This window comes from Lissotriton vulgaris, chromosome 5 (assembly GCF_964263255.1).
Source record: "Lissotriton vulgaris chromosome 5, aLisVul1.2, whole genome shotgun sequence".
Classification (NCBI taxonomy): domain Eukaryota; kingdom Metazoa; phylum Chordata; class Amphibia; order Caudata; family Salamandridae; genus Lissotriton; species Lissotriton vulgaris.
Window position 1 is genome coordinate 1224529142 of NC_141693.1, and position 21738 is coordinate 1224550879.

General features: G+C 46.3%; 1 protein-coding gene across 1 annotated transcript in view; it reads left to right on the forward strand.

The window, feature by feature from the left end:
• Positions 1-21738, forward strand: part of PIP4P1 (phosphatidylinositol-4,5-bisphosphate 4-phosphatase 1) — a 154029-nt gene that overhangs the window by 91805 nt on the left and 40486 nt on the right. Inside the window, exons 4-6 of the mRNA XM_086923046.1 lie at positions 5285-5390; positions 8332-8384; positions 8544-8634. Of these exons, the coding sequence (XP_086779172.1) occupies positions 5285-5390; positions 8332-8384; positions 8544-8634 (250 nt within the window). The remainder of the gene's footprint in view (positions 1-5284; positions 5391-8331; positions 8385-8543; positions 8635-21738) is intronic.

The window sequence follows — 21738 nt, forward strand, 5'->3', positions numbered from 1 at the left end:
GTTCCGGCGACAGGAGGTGAAGTTCCGTAAACCAGTGTTGGCGCGGCCACGCTAGGGCTATCAGGATTAGGGTGCAATGCTCTGCCTTCATTTTCCGGAGAACCCTGGGAATCAGGGGAAATGGAGGAAATGCATATGCAAAGACGTTGCACCATGCGATTGAAAATGCATTCCCGAGAGACCCCTTCTGGGGATGCCAGCTTGCGTAGTATTGGCATTTTGCATTGAGTTGCGTCGCAAATAGATCCAGGTGAGGTCTGCCCCAATGGGAGAAAACGGCATTGAGAAGATGTTGATCTAGCTCCCACTCGTGGCAAATGGAGCGTTGCCTGCTTAGAGAGCCCGCCAGGGTATTGTCTGCTCCTGGGACATACTCTGCCCATAAAGAAATGTTTTGAAGTAGCCATTTCCAAATACGTTGAGATTCTTGCGATAACGTTAGAGAGAGTTCCCCCTTGTTTGTTCAGACAGTGCATTGTGGTGGTGTTGTCGGTTCTCACAAGCACTGGGGAATCCTTGATCCAAGGCAGGAATGCTCGTAGTGCCACATAGAATGCCCTTAACTCGAGAAGGTTGATGTGCAGCTGTTTTTCGGCCAGAGACCATAGTCCGCTGATCTGGAGTTCCTGCAGAAATGCACCCCATCCCTCCAATGACGCATCTGTGGTAATCACATGTGGTGAGACTGGTAGTAGGAATGGAAGGCCCTGGTTCAGATTTCGTGGTTGAAGCCACCAGCCTAGGGCCTGCACCATGGATGGAGTGATCTGGATTAAATTGTCGAAGGATCCTGTACATTGGATCCACTGATCGGATAACTCCTCCTGCAGCAGCCGCATACGAAGGTGGCAGTGTGGAATCAACAGGATGTTGGAGGACATCATCCCCAATAGTGATTTGTACAGGCGCACCGTGATGGTCTTTTTGGCCTGAATCCGGGCTGTCAGAGACCTTAGTTTGAACTGACGTTCCTGTGACGGGAAGGCTTTTTCCTGAGCTGTATCCAGGACCGCTCCCAGGAAAATGAGGCGCTGGGAAGGCTGTTGGACCGACTTTTCCTGGTTGAGAGTGAGTCCCAGGTTTTCGAAGAGTTGCAGACAGGCGTTGGAGGACCTGCTCACGCCTGCGAAAGTAGGTGCCTTGACGAGCCAGTCGTCCAAGTACCGTAAGACTTGGTGATGGTGTTGGCGAAGGTATGCAGCCACCGGAGACAGGCATTTAGTAAAAATGTGTGGTGCCGATTTCAGCCCGAAGGGCAGCACCCGGAATTAGTAGTGCTTGCCCGCCACAGCAAACCTGAGGAATTATCTGTGGTTCTTGTGGATCGATATGTGGAAGTAGGCGTCTTGGAGGTCTAAAGACACCATGAAGTCTTTCGTATTGAGGAGCTGCAGCACCTCCTGGATGGACACCATACGGAACGACTGTTTCTTGAGGTATCGGTTGAGGTCTCTTAAGTCCAATATAGGTCTCCACTTTTTCTCCTTTTTCCTTATCAGGAAGAAGCGAGAATAGAATCCTTTGCCCTTCCGATCTCTGGGGACTGGTTCTATAGCTCTCTTCTGGAGCATTAGAGAAAGTTCCTTTTGGAGGAGATGTAGATTTTTGTGGTTCATCGGATTCGGAGGATTCGAAGGAGGAGTTTCCACAAACTCCAAAGAATGTCCGAACTGGACCAGCTTAAGGACCCAGCGATCTGTTGTAATTTGTTGCCAATTGTGGAGGAAGGATGAACTTTTTCCTCCAACTGTGTAAGGTGGAGAAGAAGTGGAGGCCTGTGGGAGAAAGAGGTCATTGCCTTCTGGTTGTGTCTTTCTTCCCTCCTCAACCACGAAAGGAAGATTTGTTGTATGATGACTGATTTTGTTGCTGCTGCCTTTGTTGGTACTGGGGTTTTTACTGCTGGTTTGAGCTGTACGATGATTTGTACCCCTGATAGCTACCTCTCGAAGATTGTCCTCTTCCTCTGGAGCCCCGAAAGGAAGTATTCCTGAACTGGAGAGTACCCAGGGCTTTCGCGGTATCAGTATCTTTTTTGATACCTTGCAGCATCTCGTCTATCTGCTCCCCAAATAGTAGCTTGCCATCAAACGGCATGTCCAATATCTTGGCCTGCACTTCCGGCCGGAAAGATGTGGCTTTAAGCCATCCTTGGCGCCTTAGGACCGCAGCCCCTGCCAGCTGCTGAAATCCTGTGGAGGCGATATCCATCACCACGTCGATCATCTCCGAGGCTGAACGTTCGCCTTCGAGGAGAATCTTTTTTGCCTCTTCCTGTTGCTCTTCTGAGATAGTTCCCAAATATGGGGCAATATCCGCCCACATCTGGCGGTTGTAGCGCCCTAACAGAGCTAAAGAATTAGCCGCTCGTACTGTTAGGTCCGACATGGATGAAAAAGGTTTGCCAATATTTTCCAGTTTACGGCCCTCTTTATCCGGTGGCGCAGACAACGCAGCCGATGGATTATTAGACTTACGCTGCGCAGCCTGGGTAACAACAGAGTCTGGTTTTGTGTGTCCCGTAAGGCATGCTGGAGCTGTGTCTGGAGCCTTATACTTTTTGTCGAGCCTGGGTAGAAGTGGAGGCAAAGATGAGGGATTCTTCATTATTTTCACTCCCTGATCCCAAATATAATCAATAATGGGAATGGATCTTACAGCCTTTTTAAATGGCTCTTTAAAGTCATACAGGAAGCAATCCTGAGGCTGTGTAGTCATTTCGATCTTGAATCTTGACGCAGCCCTTTCCAAGATGTTATGGAACCCTCCAATGTCTTCCGGAGGCGAGTCTGCCTGCCCTTGGTCAGGGGAAGCCGGATCTGGAATAACATAAATATTCCATTCGTCGTTCTGTAGTTCTCCTTCCCCTTGTTGTTCCTCCTCTTCTTGTGCTCCTTCTTTTTCCTCATAAGAAGATGGTAAATAAGTAGTTTCTGGTTGGAGGACTAGCGGAGGCGGCCTAGTGCGAGGGGGGAGGGGTAGGTGTCACAAGTGATGGTGGTGGCACTACTGGAGGAGGCGGATTGGATGGAAACCGCTGTTTGTAATCCGTAATGAGAAATTGCAGATCCGCCACCATGGATGCTGGGAGACACACCATAGGTTGTAACGGTGGAGGAGGAGGAGGAGGCTGATATTCCTCCTGGAACTCCATTTCTTCCTGACCCAGGACTTCACAGTCAGAACTTTCATGGATTTTGATGTGAAGTTCTGATGGGTTGGTTGCCGTTTGAAACATTGAGCCGTCATTAGAGTCCTCCGTGTCCAACAGGTGAGCTGGTGGCAGTGGCTGGACTCTGCTTGGAGAAGTCAATTTTGGCGTTAGATTACGCTTAGGTATTCTGAAGTGTGTGTAAGAATACTTCAATGAAGATGACCCTATCGTCGATGAGCCCGTCGATGGGGTGGTCGTCGACGGGGGAACGCCGATGGCCGTAGCAGATGTCCTTGGTGGCGTCTTCATCGACTAGGGTACTGCAGACGGCAGCGTCGTCGCCGGTGTTTGCTTTGTCGACGGCAGCCTCGACGCTGGAGACGTAGTCGATGGTCCCGCCGACGACCTCGTCAACGCTGGTGTCGACGTCTATGGTCTCGTCGACGGCTTCGTCCACGATGGAACTGTCGACTGAGTCTTCACTGTCGACGACGAGGGTCTAGTCGACGACGACGAAGGTTTCATCGACGTCGAGGGAGCTTTTGCCACTCGTCAACGGTGGCTTCGTCAACGATTTTTTAATTCTAATAACAGATGGAATGGACCTACCCGTCGTCGACGAGGCTGAAGTAGTCGTCGACGTGGAGGAGAAGGACGATGCCATTGACGGGAAGATAGTCGTCGTCGACGTTGTAACAGCCATAACTGAAGACGTCATGAGAGGCTTTTTGAAGGTAGTATCCTGAAGAGAAACCTTCTCAGCCATGGCCTTTGAACGAACCTCTGAAGACTTGGGCGGCGTCTTTTGAGGTGGCTCTAAAGATGGTCCTGGGGATGACGTTCTAGGCCTTTTGGGAGAGGAATGAGTACTTTTAATGGAACACTCACTCTCCCCTAAAGAGACCACCAGATCCTTGTCCTTAAACCTCTGTAGCCAAAGCAGCAGGCGTCCCTCTCTGTCCTTCAGAGTTTTGACTGAAAAAGTGCGGCAGACCTTGCAGTCCTTTGCAGAGTGGTCAAGGTAGAGACAGTAAAGGCAGTCCTCATGTTTGTCATCAATATGAAGTCTCTTTTTCCCACAAGAGGCACAGGATCTAAATAGCCCTTTTTTAGGAGTATCAGCCATGGTAAACTGAAGAACTCCTCACAGAGAACAAATTCTGAGAGAAAAATATTGAAAAGGTATGAAAAAAACGAGAAATACCAGAAAACTGAGCAGAGCTCAGAGGAGACTCCCTTAGCACGACGTGCGGTAGAAAATCTGAGGGACTAGGGCTCATTCCAGGAAGGTTCTAGAGGGTGGTGATATCTGATTGGCTGTTGGCCAAAGTTTGGTCCTTTTTACAAATTGCCTATTGCTATGTATATGTCTTTATGACATTACTTTTTTATTTACCGGGGACTCCCACCCAGACGACAGGGAATGATTCAGGCATGTGAATCTATGAAAGATACCCATAATACTGGATAAGAGGCGGCGCACAAACACCTCTCCGTTTTGCTATGATATTCCAGGGTCGTCTTCGGCTAGGAGTATGGGAGTTCTATGCATTGCAGTGCAACTGTGTGTTGCGTTTTAATGTATCAGTGGGAAGAGTAAAGATGCAGGCCACGGACCTCTGTCCATTTGGCATTCCAGAGACTTGTTGGAGAGTGTGTTTTGGGGAGAGAGTGCAAGTGCTGAACACTGTTCTGTGGTATAGTGTAGTGTGTTTGTGGGAAATACCATGCTAGAAGTCCTTGTTGGACTGAGCACAAAAACATTTTTAACGGTGAGCGGCTGAGTAAGTGAAAGAATGAGGCAGGAGTGTCCGTAGTATGGAGCACAGAGGTGCATTTCACACTAAAATTTAGCCTCCAGCACTGTTTCTAGAATCTCAAAATTAAAAAACCGATAGGTCGACCAGTGTGTGCCTCATTCCTGCGAGATCGGTCACTTAACTATTAACCAAGCAATTGGGAAATAAAGTCGAGAAAGTTGCTACTCCAAACTTTGTTTCTTATTGGTTTGCCTGCCTTTATGTAAAGACTTGGAGTGCCCGTTGGGCCATGCCACCTTTAGGAAATTGCTCCCCAGCTGTAATATTAATCTTGTTTTCTCTACTATCCCTTTTATTTTTTTCTTCACAGTAAAAGAATTATAAACCTGGGACCTGTACATGCTGGACCACTGAGCCCAGAACCACAGCCTGTAGGCGTACGGGTGGTGTGTGGACATTGCAAGAACACATTTCTGGTACGTACTTCCCTTCCTTTATGGAATCTGAATAGCTAGGAAGGATCAGAATTTGAGTAGAATTGCCTTGCAATCAGGAGCTGTGTGGTAAACTGTACAAGACGTACTTGCTTAGCACCGGCGGTAGTGCCATTGAAACTATAATCGTCATGAGAATCATGAAACATAACGCAAACTAGTCTTTGAACATATAAAGGCATCGCAACCTAATCTGTGTTTGGGTTATAGTCTTGTTCATTCTATACACAGTGACTTATATTACAGCCCAATTTAACACAACTGGTAGAGGTTTAACAGAGAAAACACAACTAGAGTTAAGCCAAAGCACGCAGACAGATTTTAAAAATCCTACTGATTGAATGTTGTATCAGTTTTTTTTAAAGCTTCACACAAGTGCATCTGTAACGTCATTTCAAGCACCCCTTATGTACATGGATTGAATGCATAAAGTTATTTTTTGAATTCGGTTCCTTGCTTTTTTCTTTCTTTCAATAACCAGATTTGGGAAATGTCAGTAGCTGCCAGACTGTAAGATTTAAATCTTTGTCGTCATCGCTTCACCCCGAATTACTGTATTTTCCTCACGAAGTTGTGTGAAGTAGAGATATGTCTGCTCACAGTTATACATGAAAAACCTTGAAATAATTTCTCTCCTTCCCATCCTATCCACTGGCCAACAAACCCTGCACCCTCAGCAAGTCTCAAAACCGAGGCACCTCTCTGTTTCTGTTACTTCGCCTAACCAAAACATAACTTCCTGCACTTTTCTTCCTGCATAAATTACTTATGGGTCACAGGGCCTGCTGTGAAGCTTTGACTCATCCCAGATAATCTTTGCAAGTACACCGGTTTCAGTCTACAACAGAAACAGGCTCTTTTGGTCACTGATATTTTGGTTTGCCAAAGACGATAAGTGATCTTTCAAAGTCCGTAAAATTCCAATCTGGATTGGTGGTTAGGTGACTGTTGTTTTTAGTCAGAGTAGTATTCTTGCAATACAGGTAATAAGGATGCTCATTGATTGCCATTTTACCGTCTGGTTACCAGGGAAGACTCATCCTACAGGTAGCTATATAAAGTGACATAAACCAAGTTGATCATACTAAAGAGTGTTGTAAGTGCTCCCAAAGCACTTAAAGCTAGAGTTGCTGTCTGTCACTGGCATATTACAGTCTGTATTCAAGAAGTTACATAGATCATCTGCTAAGTAGAACTGCAGCCTAACCGAGAACACTAGTTGAATATGGAAGGTTGATTGAGTGGGAATGTAAGACATCCAAATTTGAATATTGACATGACCGTCCTTCAAGCATTTGTGTCTGCATACAGATCTTAGGGCGAAAGGGATAAAGGTCCAAGACTGTTAAGAATGATAAAACCATAATAAAAATTAAGAGTAGATAATCAGCAGTCAGGAGAGGGGTGTATATAGAGAGTATACACCACTCTCCTGACTGCCCTTGGATGGGCTATGACTCTGTTTGCTTGAGGCTAGTGACATTTTTCTGCATCCACTATCCCCCGTATATGTTCATAGGTTCCCCTAGGGCAGCTTATGCCGCCTCTGCTTGGAATCTACAATGGTGCTGCTGGCTCATTTCTAAAGCCAGGTCCCAGTGCTGAAAGGAGGATTGCAAGTTTGCAGCTGAGCAGTGGAAAAAGAGGCTGACCGAGGAAAGGGTTTGTGGCTTAACTGGCACCTGCAGGTCATCTAGCTTGACCCTGGCATTTGCTGGGAGGCAGAGCTGGTGCCATGTTCAGATCATGGTTTGCCTTACATGAAGCCCTTTTCAGTTGTAGAAGGGGAGTGTTTGGCCAGAGCACACCATATCTGTTGTAGTCAGGAAGTCTGCCTCCCCTGCAAAAAAGAAAAAAACACAATTCTGAACCCGGCACAGTTTATAATTGGGGTTAGTACAACTTGTATGCCAGCTTTTGTAAAGTGCTGAGGTACCATTGTTGGTGGCTTGTGTTCCAGAGTTTCAAATTGGTAATTATTTGGAGTAGTTTGGCTGGCTGTAATCTCACAACAATTAACTGCTCATAAATGGGTACTGGTGGTAGTATCAAGTACTCGTGAGTTGGAATCTGGCATCAGTACTCTGAATAAACATCCAGGATGTGACTATTTCACACGATCCGAATAACAATCATATGCTGTCTTCTATTATGATTCCAGTCCAATTTCTCACACCCAGAGGGTAAACTGAAATGTTTCTCTTATAGCAGGAGAAGCGAGCTTATTTACTTGCTTCTCTCCTTGAGGGGACCAGCGAGTGATTGCTATCCCTAATGAACTGGCTGTGAGATTCTCTGTAGCTGCAGATAGAACCCAGAGTAGAGCATCCCATCCGCCTGTGGTGGCGGTGTAAGATCCTCTATAACCTTGTACCAAAATCCACATGGTTTAAAAAAGTAGCATGGGTGTTATTAGCAGAGGTGCCCGAACTAGACTCTGATAATGTTCACATTAACCCTTGGGTCCTCTTGGCTTAGTGCCGTTATTTGATTGCTGTCACTGCAAAGGTCTAATATCAGTCCTCTGTTGGAGTACAAGAGGTTATTTTGCTTTGTAGCAATATGTAATACACTGGTATCAACTGTGTTGTTTTATGAGACCATCTTTAAGGTTGCTAGCTAGCCTACATTTAATTGTCTCACTGGAAAACTATATTTCGAACTGCAACTTACCATGGGACCTGCTCTAGCAGGAGAGGCGTCCTTCTAAATACAGTAATGCAATTGTACAGATGTATAAAACAATGAATGTTGTTCTTTTATCTTCTTTCTCACTTTCTTCTCTTTCATTCGGGCTTCTTTTCTCTTCTTAATTCTGCCCTTTTCTCTAATTCTCTCAACTATCTCCTTTCTTGGTTTCATGTTCCCTTGTCCTCTTTTTTATCTCTCTTCTCTCATGCTTTTTTTCTCTTCCTTTTCTTAGTGGACAGAGTTTACTGACCGGACACTGGCCCGATGCCCGCACTGCAGAAAAGTGTAAGTGCCTCCTCCTAGCACCTTTCTCTGGAGTGGTAGACCAGGGGAAGAATAATAGGGGATGCCTGGTCAAAAGAGAGGGCAGTAGAGTGGAGAGATGGGGAATGGAGGGACACCTTATGTTCTTTCCCTCCTCCTCATGCCTCTCATTGGTTTCAGGTCCTCGATCGGACGGCGCTATCCTCGAAAGAGGTGCCTCTGCTGCTTTCTTATCGGCCTCGTCATCGCATTCACTACAGCTGGCCTTGTGGTGAGTACTGAATGTAATCTAATTTTCCTCAAGGACAATGTCATGGCCATCACCTGCTGGTCTTTTACTGCGGCTCCCATGTGATTGTAATTTGTATTCCCTACCGCCTCTCACGAATACATTCGTAGTATACCATAATATGCTCTCTTTGAGCCTTCCTTTCACTGCAGGTTTCTGGATTTGCCGATCTACATTTTTGACTAACCAAGCTGGACTCTTGCAACAAATGTGTCTCTGGCTGCCTTATATTTCTACTAGTTCCATGCATGCTGTTGGGTTGCAACAAAAATCTTTACCGGTTGTGGCTCCTTTGTGTTTTGTAGCACCAAATATCTAAAATATCTCCTAAAATTCCACCTTAGACAGGAGAGAGGGACTGCTGTTGCTTTCAGTGTTACAAGATGATGTCCTTTAAAGTGAGCTCCAGTGTCGCGACAGTCAGTTTGCAGTAGTTGCAACTCAAGCTTGGTTCACAAATGTCAGGGCCTTTATCTCTAAACTGGTTATTTGCAGTAGTCAGGTTTTTGGGCTCCTGTGAATTGAGGGGCACCCACCAGTCTTAAGCAGACACCACACAGGGCAAAGGCACCCAATTTTAGGGTTTAGTGTGACGCTAAGCTCTGCTACTACTAGTCTGCCGGTCATAGGTTGCAGTTTCAGGTGTGCCTTAGCCATTTTTTCCAGGCCTTCAGCAGTTCTCTGCCTGCAGGGCAGTGTAGTCTGTCAGGTCATGCAGCAGCTTTGGCGTTCCTCTGGTTCCTAAACTTGGCTTGGTAGGGCCAGTTAACAACAGATTATTGATCAAAGTACAAAATAGTCTCTCCTCTGATGTTCTCCTGGAAGCTAAGATGAGTACTGGATTCAGCTGGCCAGTACGTATCTTCACATAGGGGCACTAAGAGTTTTTTCTCTCGCTCTTACTGGGCTATCCGTACTGGAGGGGTAGCTTATTGAGAGGAAGCAAGAAAGGTGTTCAGTGTGATGTCCCAACCAATATATTCCTTTCACAGAGCAAGCCACTTCGTGGTTACTTAGACGTAGGTGAGCAGAAGTCTGGCAAGCTGTGGTTTACATATTTATGCCAAACAGATTCAGCGTTTCAGAGGCACAGGCACTTCGCCTGACCAAAGGAAGAGGGAAGTTAGGCTGGTTTTCCCAATGTGTAGGTAACCTCTGTCTTGGGTTACAGTTACAGTGTTCTGTAGAGGACTCTGTTAATGACTTTCAAACACACAACACAGTAAATATACAGATAGGACAAAGTCAGCTCTGTATGAGCACAGCCAGAGGGAGACCGACTGGATTTTCACAGACCGGCTCAGAAAACCTCACTGCTAGCAATAAAGTGATTTGGCCCGTCTCTTATCAACTAAATTGCCATTAGCACTTGTTCGCCTCCCAATCGGCTGCTGATTGATCGGTAGCCACACTCCATTATTGGTTGGTGGAGATTTGAGGCGCACAAAACCACACATTTCTCCTAGTCTACTTTAGGAGCTAGAATATGCATGTATTTCCTCCACAGGTGGCGGGGCTTCCTCATCCACAACATGCAAAAGTGTACAGTTGTACACACATAGTAGTGCTTTTCATCTGCACAGAAATTCTATTAGACCGCATTACTTTGGTTAAGTTGAGAGACAACAGTCTTAGCAGGGTTCATGCTCCAAATGTAAGAATACAGATATATTAATGCTTAACCTTTAAATTTCCTCCAGCTTGTTAAATTCAATAATAGCTTCTCCTGTGATCTTGCATGCCACCCCATACTACCAAATACCACACACTTTGTGAGAAAACAATTAAAATAATCGCCACAATTCTAGTAAGTGGAAATATATGGGAGGAACTCTTACTAATTACAAAAATCATGTTTCAGTTACAGCTGAAAAGCGTAAAGTGGCAGCATCCTTCCCAAATACTTCACAGTACAGCTTAAGCTAGACTGTGGTCACAATGACAACTCAGAGGGATCCTCATTGCCACTGTATATACCTTTGTAAGTTTTCTTGTAACATTAGCCCAAAAATCATTTTTTCCCCTGAGATAAGCACAGGTATGTACCTTCGTGAGTGAAAAGAACAGACTGGCTTGGATCCAGATTCTCCCACAAATTACTTTCAGATAATGCATATTGATTGGGCAAACATGCTTTATGTATTTTTTTTGTTGGCAAAAATTAACCTTGTGATTTCGAATTAAGAGTGAGAATAAAAGCTTGTGAATTATCTTGCATATTCATCCAAAGTCACTGAGCTTTTTTAAAATATCATACTTTACGAATATATAACTTGAACTATAAATTCACTAACGGAGAATAATAAAGCATTGCTATGCTCCAAATGCTCATACATGAAATACCACATATCTGACTGTGCAAATGTACATTATGAGGGGCGCTCAGGACAGAAATAAGGCGAAACATACAAATGGATAGGAAAGATCAGTGAGGCTTGCATTGACAATCTTAGTAGGCATAAGGCAGATGTGCCATGCAAGTTCTTGGATTAATTGTCTCCAGCGAAGAAGAAAGAATTTCAAACATTGTAAAATGAGGGGACTGGGGTCGGCACACTTTCAGATTGACGTTGATTGAGTAAAATTGGAGGGAAAACCTGTACCATAATAGGCATCCTCTAAAATCTGAGACTACCTTATGCTGAAATGAGCATGGGGTTGTTACTTGTGGTATGTGATGATTTATACACAAAATCGATAAAAAGAATAATAGAAAAGAAAGGGGCTGTGGTCCTGAAGGAGGCTGTAAATATAAATGACTGCTGACCTACTTAAGATAGTGTGCAGGCAATTGAGGAATTGGTGCTATCTTTAGAAGGCCAGTTTCATTGAGAGCCACTAATTAGATTCATCCCAGAACTGGCCACATGTAAGTCCCTTGTAAAAGGTACCATGGGTTCCAAAGGCACCTTGACCAGGGAAGGCCTCTAAGGGCTGCAGCACCTATTGTGCCACCATTAGAGGTCCTGTAAATTAACACACACACTGCCATTGCAGGCTGTGTCTTTTGGTGCAGAGAAAAGTGACAATGTAAGTGCAGTCAAACCATAAAGAGTATATTGTCTGGGAGTTTGTCAACAAACTCCACAGCACCATAATGGCTTTACCAAATTCTGGGAAGTTTGGTATCAACCTTCTCAGCATAATAAACCCACACTGATGCCAGTGTGGGATTTATTATACCATGCACTCAGAGGGCTTCTTAGAGATGCCCCCCCCCAAAAAAAAAGACCAGCCTCTGGTGGGTTCCATGACTGGTAAACACCAGCCTGCCACCACAAGACATGTTTCTGGACCCCTGGGGTGGGAGCCTTCGCTCCCTGAGCCCAGAAACCAAGCCATTCCTGGGCAGAGGTGTTCACACCTCCCCCAGGTCAGGAAGAGCCATCTGAGAGAGGCTAGCTTCAAAGGGCTTGCCACCTTTGTAATGCGCCCCCTATCAGGAGCAGGCCCCCTTCCTGTCTCTTCCCTTTTTCAGCGGGAAGACAGTCTGGAAACAATTACAACAGCCTAGAAGGTGTGCTCACCTCTGCTAACCCGACCCCTCAGGTAGGGGTGGCAAGCTGAAGCCCACTCTTTAGTGTTCGACATCTTTCAGATGGAAGGTACACTCCAATCAGGATTTGTGATGGCGCCCACTACCCTATGTGGGGTGAGCACACCAAGGGTGTAGTCACCCTAAAGTCAATACCCCATTGGCTACTGACCTTGAGACCCCTAACACGCCCCCTAAATACAGAATTTAGGGGGCAGTCCTGAACCATGAAGCTCATTCCCGAAACCTACGAAGAAGGACCAAAGAAGACACCCAGCAGTGGAGACTGCAGAGAAAACTGACTTGGCCCCAGCTCTACCGGCCCGTCTGCAGTTTACAGAGATGCACCAAAAGTTGCCTTGTCCTTCAGCCAGCGACATCCAGAACCCTTGGGAGGCAGTCAGCCTTCAATAACGACCAGATCTCCTGTGAACAGCAGCTCTGTTCAAAAGAAACTCCCACGACAGACTCTGAGCCTGCCGAGGACAAAGAAACCTGATGCCTGAAACCACCACTGCACCGGATGCCTATGGCCCGAATCCGGGTGGCCAACCGGTCCCAGCGAGGTTCCTACAGGACTCCCCAACATCGCCACTGCACGGAGACCCCCCCCTCCCCCCACACTCCCACCCCATTGCGTGTGACCCAGTAAGGTAAGTTGCGACCTCAAAAGACACCCCTGCCTCCAGCCGCTCTTTGCCATTGAGAAAAGAACCAGAGGTGCACCTACGTCCAAAGCCCTCCGACTTACCTGCCCAGCTGTTGGTTGCTCCTTGAAGTTTTCCTGGACCGAGCCTGCAGCCAAAATACAAAACCGGCAACTCCTATTAAAAACAACAGGGCACCCAACGCCAAAACGGCACCACCCTGCGCCCACCGACACCTGTGCTGCTGTGAGTGCACCTTATTTGCTAAACTGGATCCACCTTTGTCCTGAGCTTAAGTCCAGGAGCTTTACTCCCACAACCTTGTGGCCTGCTCGTGAGTAGCCACTAACCGGAGGCCACCTATCTACTATTGGATAACATTGGGCCTCGGCACCCGGCTGCCGTAGTGCAGCTGAGGATGCTATGAGAATGCATCCTTGACCTTGGGGGAACCCTGCTTTTAACCCCAGAAAACCAACTCCCAAAACCAAGTACTTACCCGTAAACTGTAACTCTGTTTTCTCCCATAAGATTGCATTGACGTTTTTCTGTGAAAAATCTTCCAAGTGTGGAGTTGGTATGAAAACCTAAAGAAACTGCAAATGTACCAAAACTGATTTACTTACCTTTTCTCCAGGAAATGTCCCAGTGTAACATCTAGGCATATCACACTGAGTAGAAAAAGTAACTTAAAAAAATTAATCTGACAAGTAACATACAAAGTAATCTCCAAAGTAACTGTAAAGTAATTTTGACTGTTGACTTACCTGTAAACAAGCCAATTCCATCCAACTGCATTTCAATTGTATTCAACTGCAATATACCTGCAAAGCATTATTTCACTTACCTGCACCAGGCCTGGCTTGATTCTAGAGAAAAAATAACTAAATAATATTTTTATAGACAGAAAATTGGTCTGAGTTCAGTCTTTGAGTGGGTGACATCATTTATTCGGTATTGGAGTATCTTTTGTAGATTCACATGCTTGAATCATTCCCCGTCGTCAGAGTGGGAGTCCCACGGTACATTAAATAAAGCAGTAATTAATAACTTCCATAGGTTATCATGGAGGCAACCATGTATTTATTAACCTATCAACCTCCTTTTATAAAAAGGCTGAATCTCTCAGATTTTCACCCAACGTAGTGTGTAAGTCTCACTTAGCTCTGCTAAGTTCTACAACAAATTTCTCGGGTAAGTTACATGTTCGAGGCATATGAGCTGCAGATTACACACTGTGCATAGATGGCCACCTAGTGTTGGGCCCCATCTATGCACAGTGTGTAACTCTGCAGCTCTACATGCCAAGAACAGATGCATACTGGTAAGTAGCATTTTCCGTTCGAGGCATATGAGCTGCAGATTACACACTGTGCATAGATGGGGACCAACACTAGGTGGACATCTATGCACAGTGTGGAGAAAATGTTGAAGCTACAAGCCGCAAAAAACTTGGATTTAGAATCGCGCTCTAGGCACAACAATTTGCGAATCTTAGGTGTGCCAGAATCCGCTGCCACTGGCAAGATGGAGGACTATGCAGAACACATGATTGTAGGAAGGGTACATCATTGTTGGCCCCCCGTCCAGTGCCTGGAGCTCCTCCCTGCCCTAATATTGCTAGAGTCCTCAATTATCGGGACCCCGACGCAGCCCTCCGACTCACCAGGCAACAGAAGAAGGTACTCTTCGATGGCACTGAAATTTCAATATATCAGGATTTCACCCAGACCGTTCATTAAGGGCGTTGAAAATTCCTTCCTGTGAAGAAAAAACTTCAGCATATGAACATAGAATACACATGCTTTTTCCCCATCGTCTTATGATCACTCACCTGGGAATCAGCACTTCTTCATGAATCCTTAACATGTCAATGATTTCCTAAACCATCGATGGCAATTCCACCGTTGACTGCAAATTCTACAGTTGACCGCAACTTCACTGATGGCGACAACTCCACTGTCGACCGCCTCAACTACGACATCATCGACGCTCATACCAGTGACAAGAGTTCCAGTATTGTCGACAGCCTTGTCAACTCCATTTCTACAATCTACACCATCTAGATTACCTAAAATGTCACCACAACCAGAATTTCAAACACCAAAGATTTTTCCGCTGCCTCCAAGTCATCTGTTAGACGTAGAGGAAACTGATGCTGATGGTCCATATGAGACCGCTCACAGCCCTTCCAAAGTAAATGTGAAGTGTCAGGAAGAGGATGACGACTATTACAATGAGGAACAGTACTACTGGCAATATCCAGTCCCTCATGCACAATATCATCAGTTCAGATATTATAAACAGCCGAGGCAAGAACCTGCTCAACTGCCTTAGCCCCTCAAACAGGACTTACAAGACATGCTGGCGGATTACAAAAGGAGATATCCTCCTCAAGAGGACCACGTTACAGTCCTTCCACCTCCACCTCTGGCACCTTTGACGCACCGCCTCCTCCTGTCACACCTAGACTGCCGCCACGTTCCATAATCCCTCTGCCTCTTTCCATACTTAGACGATCGGGTATTGAACGCCCCATCAGTTTGTCTAGCAAAGGCTGCTACATACGATTGTGTAGATCTGTTCTGCAAATGAGGACTCTCGATAAATCAACGGAAATTATCAGTCACTCCAAGTCAAACACTGACATTTTTAGGAGCCAACTTGAACACCATTCAAAACAAAAGCTTTCCTCTCCCAGGAAAGACAAGTGTGATTACAAACTTTGGCACTCAAGCTTTCCAGAAAAACGTGTGCTTTTTTCAGAATATTCAAGTCTCTACTGGGCATGCTCTCCTCCGCAATCGACCTGGTGCCACTAGCTTGCCTACCATATGAGGCCTCTGTAAAAAGAACTTCAATGTTAATGGGTTCAAACCACTGGATCTTTTGACGACGTGATAACTATAACTCCACACATGAAGGAGGCATTCAAATGTTGGACACTAGAATCACATCTGTCTCAGGGCTCTCTCCTTTCTACCAGTGATCCTGAAATTCATAGTGACTACCGATGCTTCTATGGAAGGTTGGGGAGGGCATCTTCAGGACCTGCAAATTCAAGGAAGATGGTCCTCGACCCAGCGTCAAATGCAGATAAACAGGCTGGGGTTGACAGCCATGTTTCTCTCCCTTCAGGCTTTCCTTCCTCAAATAAAGGGCTAATCAGTGTTGAGCCATACAGAGAACACCACACACATGTTTTATATCAACAAATAAGGAGGAACCAAATCCCTATCTCTTTCACAGGATTCCCAGCAACTATAGAGCTGGTTAACACTTCACCGTATATCCCTAACAGCGGAGCATGTTCCAGGACTTCAGAATACCTTAGAAGATACTTTGAGCAGAACCAAGGACAGCAGCCACAAGTGGGAGCTCGAACAAAACCAGCTAGACAGGATCTTTGCAGTTTGGGTAAAGCCAGCGTTGAATCTGTTTGTGACCTAAATCGTCTCCAAATGCTGATTCTTCGTAAGAAGATTCCCTCTCCAAAACTCTCGGGAGAATGCCCTTTCAATGCGTTGCTCAGGAATATATGCATACGCTTTCCCCCGATTCCACGAATACCCAAGGTCCTCACGAAAATGAAGTTGGAACACTGTCGCCTTCACTGTAGCCCCCAGGTGGCCCAGACAGCATTGGTACACAGAACATCTCCTCTTCCCGGAAGCTAAACCTATTCGCCTGTTACCATCACCAACTCTGTTGACTAGGAACCAGGACCAGATATGCCATCCGGAGCCAGCGACTCATCTGTTACATGCGTGGCTCCTGAATTCTTCAAATTTAAGGATCTGACCATTACGCAAGAATGCAAAGACATTATCGCTAGATCTTGTGCTGACAGCAACAATAAGATGTACAGGCTGAAATTAAAGCGATTTTGTCTATGGTGTCGGCGGAATAAGGTGCATCCATATCTCTCTGCTCCAGAAAAAGTATTACCATATTTGCTATCCTTAGCAAAGTCTGGTTTGGCATACTCTTCAGTAAAGGTTCACCTCGTAGCTATATCTAGATATAGACGCTCATCAAAATCCCCATCTTCATGCTCTTCAAGAATTATACAGCAATTCATGAAAGGATTGTTTCAAACTTTCCCACCTATCAGAGCTCTACCCCGTGAGAGGCACTTAAATGTAGTCCTATCGCAACTACTGAAACAACCCTCTGAGCCCATCCATAAGGCCGATTTATAAAATTTAACATGGAAAGTAGCTCTTTTTTTAGCCCTCACATACACTAGAAGGGTTTGTGAAATACAAGCTTTTACCGTAGCGCATTCATTCCTTTGCATTACGGACTAAATGGTCATTCCCAGGGCGGACCCTAAGTTCATCCCTATGGTTCCCTCTCAATTCCACTTGAATGAACCAGTCATTCTAAGAGCTTTCTTCCCGGATCCTTCTACTCCTGCAGAAAGAACGCCACACACTTTAAACGTCAAAAGATGCCTCAAATTTTACTTGCAAAGGACTAAATCTATACGCAAGTCAGATCAGCTATTTGTAGCCTATGGGCAAGGCTGCCAGGGCTTTGCAGTTTCTAAAACTACTATTGCCAGATGGATAGCGAACACAATCCAATTTGCCATGATGAAGCTGGCAAACCATTGTCAAGGACAGTGAAAGCTCACTTCACTTGGGTAGTCTCTACATGGGCTGCTATGTTTTCTGGAGTACTGCAAGAAATGATCTTTGGAGCTGCAGCGTGGAAGACCACGCATACGTTTACGCAGCATTACTAACTGGAATCGACGCAGCGGGCTGACTCAGCCGTAGGATAGACAGTACGACAAAACGTATTTCAATAAGGTAAGCCTCTTTAATTAGAGGATTTATATTTAATCGGTGGGTTGTCAGGCAAGGCGCTAGTGGGGGGCTGATTCAGGACGGCGAGGTGCAGGGAGGATGGAGATAAGCGGGCAGCTGCAGGGCTCGTTGCGGCTTGAAGCGTGGTGCTGTCTGAGGGGCAAGAGTCCTGCGGGGACGCGGGGTGGCAGAATAGGGTGTGTTGGGGGGTTGTCTATGCAGGTCGGGAGGGGCCATGAACGAGTGCTAGGTGAGGGCGGCTTGGGCACCAATTAGAGATGATGGAGGTGGATGCGGGGCACTGCCAATTAGCGAGTGGTCCGGGCTCCGGGAGAGCCGGGTGCGCAAATGCTCCAGGATGTGCAGGAAGATGGATACCGCCTCCCCCCCCTTCGCCTGCTGCACGGGGTTGGACCAGGCCGACGATACACAGAGTACTTGGGATGTAGTGCCTTGTGGGAGTGTATGGCGCTGGGGAGGATCGGGCCGGATGCGGGTGTCGCACGGAGGCAGGAGCCCGTCTGCGGGATTCTCTCGTGGCTGGGCACAGTAGAGTGCCATCTCGTTGCTTTGGGCACTTTGTTGGATAAAATTTACACACGGCAGCCCTGCCGTGGGGATAGCCATAGCCAGCTGTTTGAGGCTTCGGTTTTGGAACTGCTCGAGATCGAGAAGCACTGTGCTCAATATGCTAATTGAGACAGCAACTTTGCTCCGAGACCTACTAAAGGATGGAAGAAGTAAAATATTGCTTTTAAAAAGAGAACTGACACTGAACTTACTAAAAGCTGTTAAACGCGCTCGCATTTGGAACTATTATATCCAGCATGCATCAAATTGAGTTTGCTCTTCAAGCCTCGCCCTCCAAGGGTAAACATGCAAATAAAACAAACCAGAAACAATGAAAATGCGCGCTTCAGTGTTTTCTTTCAAGCAGCCCATGAAGAGGAGGCTCTTGGCCTCGAAAAGCGTTGGCAAAATGAAATAGTTGGACCAAGAGGCAGCCTGCATGATAATTGCCGGATGGCTGGGCACAGTCCAGTTTTGGAAAAGGTGATGGACAGAGTTTCTGAATGATGCAGAATACTCCTACCCAGTCAAGAGATCAGGGCTTGATCCATCACCGTTTTTTAGCTCACTGCACCATCCCAGCTTCAGAACCTGGCTGTATGCAAATTAGTCTGTTCCTGTCCCAGTGCATGATGGGAACAGGGCAAACCAAACTACAAAGCCAATTCTTATACTGGGAAGGAGACAAGCTACCGGGGACCGGTTTCTGGCATTTCAGCCTCGTCGGCCCGGCTTGCTTGAATCCTGATGGTGCAATGAGCTAGGGACTCACGTCTGAGTATACCCTCCCACACATAGTGTGGATAAAATCAATTTTGGAAAAGGTGATGGACAGAGTTTCTGAATGATGCAGAATACTCCTACCCAGTCAAGAGATCAGGGCTTGATCCATCACCGTTTTTTAGCTCACTGCACCATCCCAGCTTCAGAACCTGGCTGTATGCAAATTAGTCTGTTCCTGTCCCAGTGCATGATGGGAACAGGGCAAACCAAACTACAAAGCCAATTCTTATACTGGGAAGGAGACAAGCTACCGGGGACCGGTTTCTGGCATTTCAGCCTCGTCGGCCCGGCTTGCTTGAATCCTGATGGTGCAATGAGCTAGGGACTCACGTCTGAGTATACCCTCCCACACATAGTGTGGATAAAATCAATTTTGGAAAAGGTGATGGACAGAGTTTCTGAATGATGCAGAATACTCCTACCCAGTCAAGAGATCAGGGCTTGATCCATCACCGTTTTTTAGCTCACTGCACCATCCCAGCTTCAGAACCTGGCTGTATGCAAATTAGTCTGTTCCTGTCCCAGTGCATGATGGGAACAGGGCAAACCAAACTACAAAGCCAATTCTTATACTGGGAAGGAGACAAGCTACCGGGGACCGGTTTCTGGCATTTCAGCCTCGTCGGCCCGGCTTGCTTGAATCCTGATGGTGCAATGAGCTAGGGACTCACGTCTGAGTATACCCTCCCACACATAGTGTGGATAAAATCAATTTTGGAAAAGGTGATGGACAGAGTTTCTGAATGATGCAGAATACTCCTACCCAGTCAAGAGATCAGGGCTTGATCCATCACCGTTTTTTAGCTCACTGCACCATCCCAGCTTCAGAACCTGGCTGTATGCAAATTAGTCTGTTCCTGTCCCAGTGCATGATGGGAACAGGGCAAACCAAACTACAAAGCCAATTCTTATACTGGGAAGGAGACAAGCTACCGGGGACCGGTTTCTGGCATTTCAGCCTCGTCGGCCCGGCTTGCTTGAATCCTGATGGTGCAATGAGCTAGGGACTCACGTCTGAGTATACCCTCCCACACATAGTGTGGATAAAATCAATTTTGGAAAAGGTGATGGACAGAGTTTCTGAATGATGCAGAATACTCCTACCCAGTCAAGAGATCAGGGCTTGATCCATCACCGTTTTTTAGCTCACTGCACCATCCCAGCTTCAGAACCTGGCTGTATGCAAATTAGTCTGTTCCTGTCCCAGTGCATGATGGGAACAGGGCAAACCAAACTACAAAGCCAATTCTTATACTGGGAAGGAGACAAGCTACCGGGGACCGGTTTCTGGCATTTCAGCCTCGTCGGCCCGGCTTGCTTGAATCCTGATGGTGCAATGAGCTAGGGACTCACGTCTGAGTATACCCTCCCACACATAGTGTGGATAAAATCAATTTTGGAAAAGGTGATGGACAGAGTTTCTGAATGATGCAGAATACTCCTACCCAGTCAAGAGATCAGGGCTTGATCCATCACCGTTTTTTAGCTCACTGCACCATCCCAGCTTCAGAACCTGGCTGTATGCAAATTAGTCTGTTCCTGTCCCAGTGCATGATGGGAACAGGGCAAACCAAACTACAAAGCCAATTCTTATACTGGGAAGGAGACAAGCTACCGGGGACCGGTTTCTGGCATTTCAGCCTCGTCGGCCCGGCTTGCTTGAATCCTGATGGTGCAATGAGCTAGGGACTCACGTCTGAGTATACCCTCCCACACATAGTGTGGATAAAATCAATTTTGGAAAAGGTGATGGACAGAGTTTCTGAATGATGCAGAATACTCCTACCCAGTCAAGAGATCAGGGCTTGATCCATCACCGTTTTTTAGCTCACTGCACCATCCCAGCTTCAGAACCTGGCTGTATGCAAATTAGTCTGTTCCTGTCCCAGTGCATGATGGGAACAGGGCAAACCAAACTACAAAGCCAATTCTTATACTGGGAAGGAGACAAGCTACCGGGGACCGGTTTCTGGCATTTCAGCCTCGTCGGCCCGGCTTGCTTGAATCCTGATGGTGCAATGAGCCAGTCCAGTGCCATCTCGTTGCTTTGAGCACTTTGTTGGATATATATATATATATCTATATATATTTCAGGTCATATATAGTTATGAATTGGCATTTAAAAAACCATTGAAATTGCTCCTATATAGTTAGTTGTACTAACTATATTTCGCGCACCCGCAATCCACTGCTGATGATGTCACATATTACATCATTCCTGACATGGTCAGTGACATCACTGATGACATCACTGATGACATCTCAAATGACATCACTGATGACCTCACACAGTCACTGGATGTGTAAGGTTTAAATATGTTTTACATATTGAAGAATGAGTGGATGTATAAGTGTCTGGATGAAAGCTTTAGTAGGTACATTACTGAATGTATGAGCGGGTGATTAAATGTGTCTTACTGAATGCATGGGTTAGTGACTAAACTGTCTGAATGTGTGCATCAGTCTGTTGTTGTGTAAGCTACTGCAGGGTAGAAGCACCCTGACCCCCTAGACCTGCTCAGGGGGTCCCGCAATTTTTAATAATCGCGGGGTACACGTACCATACAAGGTACAGTAAGCTTACAGTAAGCTTACTGTACTCTGTACGGTGCGCGTACCCCCGCGATTTTCCGGATTTTTTTTAAAAAAAATTGGGCCATGGGGGGCCTTGTGGGACCCCCTGAGCGGGCCTAGGGGGACCTTGTGGGACCCCCTGAGCAGGCCTAGGGGGTCAGGG